This window comes from Semicossyphus pulcher, unplaced genomic scaffold (assembly GCF_022749685.1).
Source record: "Semicossyphus pulcher isolate SPU_LCO1_2020_fin unplaced genomic scaffold, fSemPul1.0.p SCAF_12, whole genome shotgun sequence".
Taxonomy (NCBI): Eukaryota; Metazoa; Chordata; class Actinopteri; order Labriformes; family Labridae; genus Semicossyphus; species Semicossyphus pulcher.
In genome coordinates, this window is record NW_027211626.1 from 25,602,081 (window position 1) to 25,612,673 (window position 10,593).

Below are 10,593 nucleotides of genomic sequence, written 5' to 3' on the forward strand. Positions count from 1 at the left end.
TGTTGAATGTTTTTGTCATAAACTAAATGAATGATCAGACTTATTTCTTCACTTTTAATATAAACATGAAAACACCAACGACCACAGACGTCACACAAAACTCAGAGCACGTAATGAACTAAGTAAAACCAGATTCGTCTCAGTGAGTCTGAGTCCCCTCCCCACTTCATGCCTCCCGCCCCCTCCCCCCAGATACTCAGCTTTTTGTTCGGCATCTTATGTTTTCATTAGGAAACTGGGCGCAACCAAGTCTGAGAGGGAGAGCAGGGTTAGAGAGCAAGCGCAGCACGGAGAGGAGAAGAGGACGAGCTTACAGGAGGAGGAATCTTTCTGTTTCCTGGATCTTTTTGTTTCCTTCTTCTCTTTTTGTTTCTGTCAGCTCGTCGTCACGGGCCGGACGCCAGGTTTCACCATGACCCGCCCCTCCTCATCCTTCTTTGGACTCATCCTCCTTCTGATTGGCCACGCTGCAGCAGGTAAGGGAGGCAGCTGGTGGTAGAGGGGTCAAAGGTCAAGACAAGAAGGGATGTAGGATGAGTGCAGTTCAGATACATTTGTGATTCGGATCTTTTCTGTACATCACGTCCGTGTTGAATGTTGTTACAGATTACCAGGATGTGTGTGTGTGTAAGAGTGTGTGTAGATGAACACACGTTTTGCTGACATCATGTGTGTGTGTGTGTGTGTGTGTGCAGTACATCTGTTTCTAATCTAACTGCAGCTTGGGCTTCACTTCATCTAATAATCTGACTTCATCCTTCATGTTCATCTGCCTCCCTCTGACCGAGCGCTCAGCTGGCTTCACCACAGTCTCTAAAATACAACAGAAATGTACAAAAATGTGGGAAAATCCTCCAGAGCCAAATCTGTGAGTGACGGCCGCATGTGTGATTTACACTGACTTCACTCTGCAGGAATGAGCGACTGCAGGAAGCTAAATGAGCACAAGCAGGCACACACCGTCACTGACCAACACAGAAGATTTGGCAGAAGTGAATGTGGTTAAAGATTCTGATTCTGAAAGCTCTCTGTGTGTGTGTCAAAAACAAGTGAGTTCAAACAATTTACTGGAAGAAAAAAAATAAGAGCTTCAAATTTGAAGGGAAATCAAAGCGTAAACATGGAGGGAACTCTGCGGAGGGCTGCTGTAACCGTGTCCTCACTGATGGCCCTAACACCCGCTAACATTCACTAACACCCGGCTTCTTTGCTTGGTGTGAAATGTTACAATCTGCATTCAGACCCGGGTCACATGACTCTGCAGTAGACCCGGATAATTATCGCCTCGGCTCCGATCGGCATTGATGGGAACACAAAACCTGTGTCGACACGCTAATCTCCGACCACTTTCCGGCACGATGCTATGCTCCGTCGGTAACTTCTGCGACTCCTCGTCATCTCAGCTACAAACTCCACCCGTCTCCGTCCGAGCAGCTCTCAAACATCGTTCCAGATTTGTCGCGGCAAGTTTGATAAACAGGCTGAATGAGTCATAGATACAATAAAGTCCTAACCACCGTAACATCTTCACTGGTTACTAACCCTGTCTCCGGCACGTCTGTGACGTCAGACGGTGACGCAGCAGAAAAGAGGCCGACAGGAGGACACTTCACTGGCAATGGGAAAAGAGACAATCAGCATCTATAAGCGGGTCTTCCCGGGTCTGAAAAACCCGAGTCAACGCGTTAATTTTAGTTGGTAAGGGGTATGATGAGTTAGACGCTAGCTTGCTGTTCGCACATGGTGTTAGGATGGTGGCTGTGAGCTCTGGTGGAGCAGTAAGGTTTGAGAAGGGAGGAAGGAAATGAATCTCTAGCGACCTGCTAGCTCTTAACGCTAACATTATAACCTTACTCACTTAAAATAACACAAAGCACAGCACACAGACAGACAGATGTGGACAAAAGCTGCTTCTGCTCCATTGTTTGTTTCTCTTCTTGTACATTTCCACCAGGAGCATGATGGGAAATAATCTCAACAGGAAGCTTGTTGTAGTCTGAGAGAGAAACCCAGTCTTTGTCACATCTTAAAATCTCTAGGTGTGAGAGAGGGTCAGACTTTTGTCTTTAAAAGTCACCGGAAAACTGGAGCACAACATAAAATGATTCACACACTCCTAAGGCTGAAACAAGACATGATTATTTTGGGAGCACACGGCCAACACAAACAAAACCATCTTTCACTTTAACCAACTTACATTAACAAGAGACAAGGAAAGAAAGGACAAGGATCTTTATTATATTATTATTTTGTGTTAAATGTATGTGTTGTGGGTCAGTAATGTCTGACAGTTTAAAGGTTTTAGTTTTGTTCTGTGCTGTTTTCTGTCCCATCACATGAAAACACCTGAGGTTCTGTCTGCTCTAGCTGTGGTCCTCTACAGAGCTGGTAGCTGCACTGTGATATGTGTCACGTTTAGATCACTGGTAATCCAGATTAGGTAATCTTAGTTGGTGTCTGAATCCGGATCATCTTTGAAAATTGGCACAAGAATACGACGGATTAGCTGATCTGGGATCACAAAAGATGGGATTTACAAATCCAGATAAATCTGATCCAGATTAAACTTCCTGAACACCTGGTTCCTGGAAAAGAGGCGGAGTTAATCCTTCTTCCGTAGGTCCTATTTTAAAGAAGCAGCTTTCAGACTCTCACCCAACCACAAGCAGCCTCCTGCAACACATCACAGTAATGCCTTTTTTACAGATCAACTCCAGACACCCAAAGATAGCTGCTAACTATTGCTAACATACAGAGTAAATAAAATAATGAGTGTAAAAACAGTGTGTCAGACTTGTTGGACACGGCCCAGAGGTTACGTTCAGTGACTGAATTAGCTGAGGGGACACCTAGCAGACAGCTAGCAGCGCCCACCTGTCACTCAAAGAGGCCACGCCCCTAATGATGCATCACCTTAAGCCTTAATATAACGTAAACAGGTGAGTTGTATAAAGACTCTCCCCGTACAGTTGTCATGAAGAGAGAAATGAGCTATAGAGACCCAAACAGTTTATTGTACCAGGCTGTAAACATGTTTATTTCTGCTCTTAAGTATAACATGGGGCTCTATGGGGACTGACTCACTGCTAGAGACAGCCTCAAGTGGACACCAGAGGAACTGCAGCTTTTATTTGGCTTCATTTCTTGCTCTGTGTATAAACGAACACTCTGACCTGCTCTAACTTTTTCCTTTGCACTTCAGTGAGACACACACACACACACACACACACACACACACACACGGTCCTTCTCCTCCGACCTTGGGTGGAGTCACTGAGTTAGATCATCATCTCTGTGTTCCTGTGTCGTGTTTTGGGGGTTTCTGTTCTTTCTCAACCTCCTGGAACATTTCAGGGAAACAAAAAGTTGAGCCAAGACGAACAGGAACAAATGTTTCTGCTAAAGAGCACAAAGTGAAGTAAGATTTCATATCTGAAATCAAGACAATATCTGCTTTCACTTTCACATCTTTAAAGCTTCCTGTCCCTTGTCACTGTTATATGCATTTTTGGTTGGAAATCATATTTAAGCATATTTTCCCACAAACTTTAAGCTGTGCTGCATTTGCACATTAATGCATCTAAAGTTTAGTTCTTACAACCACAGTACTTTGTGTTCATACAGCTTTCATGACGAAGTGTTGGCAGGATGACAGGATGAATTTAATCTGCCAGTTGTTAACGTTCACTACATTTCTCTCTTTTGCTTTTGTCTAACCTCCTCATCTTTGTCAGCTTTGACTTTTATAAAAGTGAAGTAAACAGCAGTGCTTTCCAACATAACTTAGGGTTTGGATGTGATTTTTATTTCTAAGCTAGTAACGTAAGCTAGTTAACATTCACACTGTCCGTATTTGAAGGCGGATTGTGTCACAGCAGCGCGTCGAAGGCTTTCCCATTTCGAAGCGCCCGACAAATGCATCCTCCTTTCCCAGGCCGCAAAGGATCCATCAGGTGCGTCCTTCGTGGCCCAACGTATCCCAAGACTCATTGCGCACTGATTCAAACAAGATGGCAGACTCTCAAGCAGCTGAGGAACACACTTTAAATGTAAACGTTTTTGGTTCAACTCGATCACATAGCTAGTGATAGAAATGTTAGAATAATAAAAGAGGCCTTGAAATAAATAATCTTTAAAATAACAGGTTAAGGTACGTGACGTTAGTTATGTTAGCCAGTTAGCCTGCTAGTTAGCCTGTTGCTAGCCTCCTGGCGACAGGAGCGGCATTTGCTGATGCAAGGGTAAAGGCGGGAGCAGGTGGTAACACAAACAGGAAATGCTCTGTTGACCAGACCGTCTCAGTTCAGGTCAGCCTGAGCGTCGACACAGGCAACAGATGACTCATCCTCCAGAGACCGCGTCCTTCGAAGGATGCAGCCCCTGAACACAGCTGATGTGTGTATATTAACTTTACTTTATATGATTAAGATAACCTCAGATTATTGACACTAACGTACATTTCAACAAGCAGACAAGAATCAAACTATCTCACATTTCAAAGAAAGACAAGAACTTAGATAGTCCAGCCACACCACTACTCCATGACCAATGACCCTCCAGAACCGGTCTAAACCAGTTTAAACCATGCGGATCATGTCTTGTCCAACTGAGCATGTGCAGATTTAAACAGGCTTTACTTTGAGTAAAATGTACTTTTAGGTTTTTCTGTTGTGAAATTAAAACATGCAGTAAACAAGTAGTTTTAGTAAATGTATAGTACAGTATGTAGACATTATGACAGTTGATTTTACTACATCTAAAAGTGAGTTTTTGTTCACTGATCACACAAACACACTGTAACGCTCTGATGTAAACACAGCTGTGTTCAGGAACCAGCTCGCTCTGTCACAGCTGAGAGAAGTCTGAAAATGCAACAACAAAAAGAAGTCTTCACTTCTTCCTCCTGAAGGAAACGTTCTCGTCTTTAACAGACTTCTGATTATTACATGTTTCAACCAAACCTGCAGGATGAAGGACAACGTTTCTGCTTTGAGACAAAACCTCATGAACTTCCTGTGGCTCCCTCCATCGCTCTCTCTCTCTCTCTCTCTCTCTCTCTCTCTCCCTCGCTCCCTCTCTCTCTCTGTCTCTCTCTCTCCCTCTCTCCCTCTGTCTCTCTGTCTCTGTCTCTCTCTCTCTCTCGCTCTCTCTCTCTCTCTCCCTCTCTCTCTCGCTCTCTCCCTCTCTCTCTCTCTCGCTCTCTCCCTCTCTCTCTCTGCCTCTTTTTCCTGCATGTTGACAACTTGGCGTCCCTCGCTCGCTGTGAAATGTTTCCATGTGCTATCTGTAGAATCAGCTCAGCCTGATGCTGAGGCACGGCTGTACGTGGAGACGAGAATCAGTCTGACTCTGCAGACAGAGGAGGGACTTCAGAGGTCTGTTGTGTTTGATGACTTGTTAGGATGTTTGCAGCACTAAAAACTATACCTGAATCTGCTCCTGTGTCAGGAAAACAATACATAAAAGTTTTCAGACACATTTGACATTAAATCTTTTTCTTCTTCATGTCTACGGAAGATGACTCGGGCCAGATGTGAAAAAAAAAGGGTTTTGCGTTTAATCTCAGATTTCTGATTTATTTATACTTTATGTAGGGATTGTTTTTGCTAGTAAATTATTTTAAACTTGACCCTACTCTAAGAATCATCATTTATTTTTTATTTAACAATTGAATTTCTTCTGCAAATAATTTAGACTTCTGTCTTACTTCTACTTACAGTTGTTTTAATGTGTTTCAACAAATTTCTTTTTTTTAATTTTCTTTTTTGTCTTTGGCAAACTACGTAAGAAATCTCATTTAAAATTTTAATAAAGAGTTTTTTAATTTTTTTGAAAATAAAGTAAATAATTCTGACTTTCATTTTTTCCTCTAACAGATAAAGACTGAACTTTACGTTTATTTGCAGGAGAAATTGAAAATATTCTAATTAAACTGTCACACAATATCATTTTATATTTTGCATGCCAGTGTGTGACACAGTTATCCAGCAGAGACCTAATCATTAGAGTTGATATTGCGATAAAGATCGATGTTACTACAGTGTGTTGGGATATTGTGGGGCCTTAGACTCCAGTGCACTCTTTATTTACAGTCACAGTAATCATTGAAAATGAAAAAATGCGTACCTGAACTGTTATATTAATAATGTATATATATATATATATATATAATATTTTTTGACTGGACTTGGAAAGATTTGAGATTCACAAGTTATTGTTAGTTTACTGTGATATTAAAAAGGTCTTTCTTCATTCATCGACACGAACAATCAACTCTTTAAGACAGTTTCTCTGCCTCTTTCCTCGCTCTCTCTTTCCATCACACACATCTCTCTCTCTTCCCCTCACTTTCTATTATATGCTGTCTGCCCGTCTGTCTGTCTGTCCATCTGTCTGCCTGCTTGTCGGTCTGTCCGTCTGTATCACATGTGGGATTAGTCGAGCAGGGCGAGCTAATTAAACAACAGAACGTACATTATATGTACGACAAAATAACTCCTCTTACCCTCCCCTCTTTTAAAAGATTGCATTTAAGTTGTTCAGACTGGACCTGAACGCATCTCTCCTCTCCTCTCTTGTAACTTCTGTCAGGAAGGGCACGCTGAGTGAGTGGTCGAGAAAGTAAGAGAGAAAGAGAGCGGCAGAGTGACGGTAAATGCGAGCGGAGCAGAGAGAAAGGTTGGGAGTGAAGGTGTCGATCTCACAGTAGGCTTGAATTAAACGTTGGGGTTACATTAAAATGTTTGAGACTCAAACCAGTGCCCCCCAGAACATGGCCTCCTAGGTAACCGCCTACATCGCCTATGCCTTGAGCCCTGTGGGGCCGTAATCCTCTTCCATACCTGCCAGGTGTGAACTCAGTGAATTTAACAGCTGCTGAGGAGCTAGAAGACGTAAACCTGAATAAAAGCACAGTCTGAGTTTATCAGCAGCAGACTGAATGTTTGTTGTTTTAAATGAATGTTTCCAGAAGTGTGCACGTGTGAACATGTGTTTCCCAAACCCTGCAGAGAGGACAAAAAGAGAAACATAAAGGTGGAAAATGTTTGCAAGTCTTTCTCATTCTGCAGAAACAAGCAGAGACAAACATGATGAGCTGTTACATTTCTAGATTTCACCCTCAAAGAAAAAGTGTGTGAGTGTGTCTGTTGGAAAGTCGGAAGTTTTGTCTGTAACAGAAACGTCATTACGGGACCTAAAGAGAGAAAAGGTGGAGGCACGTCCTTGTTGGTTGTTGGCAGGCGGCCACAGAGGAATGAAACAGACCAAACGTGCCCTGCAGAGGCCAAACTAACACCATCATTAATGTTCAGTAACAACACATCCTTTCAAAGTGTCACTGAGGAGGCTTCATGTGAATAAGAGCGTCTGCAGCTCTGCCAGTGAATGAATGAAAAGTTCACTCGATCATGAGCTCGGCCTGCAGCAGTCAGAAGGTGTGAGGAAAGGATCAGAGACCGGAGAGAGGAAGCAGCTCCCCTCAAATCTGTCGGCTTCAAAGAGAAACCGATAATTGGAAACATAACTGAGAGGGGAGACGGGGGGAACAATGCTTTTAACCCCCCCAACCACCACCACCACCACCTCCACCCTGCTGCGGCGTGCTGACTGCTGCAGTTTTATAGTGTAGAATTACAGTGCGGCGGATCACTCTCCTGCTACTATAAGGAAATGTTACTGAATGCAAGAAATCCAAATTATTCAGTTACTGTGTTAGAAGAAAAATCACCCAAAAAGATTCATTCAGATCCAGAGTTAATGAATGAAACACAATGAAGGACTAATAGTGACAGTCATGAGGTTAAGAATGAGAGGAGGTGGATTTAATTTACCTTTTTCAAAATTGACGCTGAACATACAGGGTGGGCCGATAGAGACTTAATCAAGTGGACTGAGCCCCTGTGACTTCCCCTGTTCGGTTGTGAACCCCCTATCAAAGCCGTGAGTTGGCTTTGTGGGTGTCACCATATTTTAGGCCATATTTGGACAAGAGAGTGGATACACTTTGTTTCTATCCCGTTTGAGAGGTCAGCATGGTAGTGACATGTCAATCACAGATAGCCCCGCCCTAAACCCATCCATTATGCTTGCCGTGGCAGCAGGCTCAGCAAGGTGACCCAGGCGTCCCTCTCCCCAGCAACATTTTCCAGTACCTCCTGGGGGATTCCGAGGTGTTCCCAGGCCAGACGGGATATATAATCCCTCCAGCGTGCTCTGGGTCGGCCCTGGGGTCTCCAGATGTGTCTGGAAAACCTCCACAGGGAGGAGCCCATGAGGCATCCTGATCAGATGCCTGAACCACCTCAACTGGCTCCTTTCGATGCGAATGAGTAGCGGCTCTACTTCGAGCTCCCCCCGGATCTCCGAACTCCTTACCCTCTCTCTAAGGCTGAGCCCTCCGAAGGAAACTCATTTCGGCCACCTGTATCCGCGACCTCATTCTATGGTCACTACCCAAAGCTCATAACCACAAGTGAGGGTTGGAACGTAGATGGAACGTAGATCAAGCTCCCTCTTCACCACAACGGTCCGGTATAACACCCGCATTACTGCTGATGCTGCACCGATCCACCTGTCAATCTCACGATCTGGTCTGGGTGACTCTCAATGGGAGCATCAGTGACTGAATGAACATCATGCTGTGTGAAGAAGATTTGAAACTAGAGACTGAGACCATAAACTCATTAGAAACATGTTTACTGAGGGAATAAATCAGGAGAGGAGGAGGACCATTTTCTCGTAGACTTCTATACAATCAGACTTATTTTACAACCAGTGGAGTCGCCCCCTGCTGGACATTAAACCAATGGGGTTATCATGGTGGCTGCATTCACTTTTTATGTACAGCCTATGGTTTTTCTCCTTTTATCCAGTTAAGCTATGCTAAGCTAACCTAAGAGTGGTCTCAATCTTTTCTTCTGACTCCAAGCAAGAATGTAAATAACCAACATAATGTCATTTTGCCCCTTCAGTGTGCAGCAGGTACGTTTGGTGTGTGAGATCTGTTTTTCTGTCAAACGATTATTTTCTCTTTGTTCTTGTTTCTAAAACCATTTTAATGTGAGGTGACGTGAAACTCGCCTTTTGAAATCAGCAGATGTAAATGTGATTGATAGCTTTATGCTTTTAAAATGTTTGTGAGCATTTTTTTAGGCACACACACTTCACATCACACACTGTAAATCCTCTCACATTTACTTATTTTCTCCTTTCCAGCACCGGAGCCTGACCCGCGGCCTCGAGCGGTGCGTTCAAGTGCCTGTCAGGAGCACACGAACCTTCATGGTCGCCTGGATGTCGTGGAGAAGGTGCTGTTTCAAACTAACCTCACAGTCAGACCTGAGTTTTAAGATGTGTTTACCTCCTGTTGTTCATTATTAAATATATCATTACTAAAAATATCAGCTTTCTCAGCTTTTCTTTTAAAGTGTCGACAAAGTTTTTTTTAATGATGAGTTACAGTTAAAGTTCTCCCCCTCGCTGTGACCTTCCTTCAGCAGCTGTTTGTGTGACGCTTCATCTGTTTTATTCATGACTCATGACTCTATTATTCATCCTACACCTTATTAATGTTTTATTCATGTGTCAACCACACAAACATGTCTCCTGCAGAGGGTGGAGGTCACGGTGGAGAAGTTGGAAGCTGAGCTGGCTGCGCTGCTGGAGGCCATCGAAGCTCCAAAGTGGCGCCCCCTGCTGGACAACACAGGACACACAGCTGTGGACATACTGGAGGATCCTGTGCAGAGGGGAACCTGAGACACATCCACAGCAGAGGGACTGAAGGAGGCTCCTGAGCCGGACTCTGAAGGATCAGATCTGTCTTCATGTCTCAGATGCATCATCTTTAACATTTATCTGTGTATTTACATGAAGTTTTTCCCTTAAAGATGAAACGCTTCCGTGCATTATTTACTCTTATCCTGTGGCAGCCTCGTCTCCTTCACACTCATAGGTTCATGCAGGGCTGGACGTTTATTATTGATACTCATGGTGATGTATAATCAGATAAAGCTGCCAGTTTAAAGCGTCTCCTAAAGACCAAGGCCTGAAGAAACCAGACTTATTAACATGCACTTCAGTTGTTTATCACACATTTTTTATTGCTGTATTTGTCCTTTTTTCAAGTGAAGATATTTAAACCTGTAAAAGCACTGAATAAATCAGTTCCACAATAAAAATGTGTCTCACTAAAGCTCATCAGTTAAAGGATGAGGAGGAGGAGGAGGAGGAGGAGGAGGAGGAGGAGGAGCTCTGTTTTTTAAGTTATGATTTCTTTGCTGCTCTCAGTTATCGACCTGCTGCTTGGATGAAAACTGTGGCGTGCAGTGGTTAGCACTGTTGTCTCAGAGCGAGAAGGTTCCTGGTTCAAGTCCCAGTTCAGACGTAGTGGGCCTTTCTGTGTGGAGTCTGCATGTTCTCCCCGTGCATGCGTGGGTTCCCTCCGGGTACTCCGGCTTCCTCCCACAGTCCAAAGACATGCTCGTTAGGTTCATCGGTGACTCTAAACTGCCCGTAGGTGTGAGTGTGAGCGTGAGAGGTCGTCTGTGTGTAGCTGTGTCTCAGTTCAGGGGCTGCATCCTTCACGGGCTG

The 10,593-nt window shown here is 43.8% G+C and overlaps 1 protein-coding gene across 1 annotated transcript; it reads left to right on the forward strand.

Annotated features, from left to right (window-relative positions):
• Positions 1–245: 245 nt before the first annotated feature.
• On the forward strand, positions 246–10,162 carry LOC138588986 (placenta-specific protein 9-like). The gene is made up of 3 exons (XM_069659246.1): positions 246–476; positions 9,217–9,308; positions 9,613–10,162. Exons 1-3 carry the CDS (start codon positions 413–415, stop codon positions 9,757–9,759), a joined length of 303 nt encoding a protein of 100 aa, XP_069515347.1. The 5' UTR covers positions 246–412; the 3' UTR covers positions 9,760–10,162.
• The last annotated feature ends 431 nt before the right edge of the window (positions 10,163–10,593 follow it).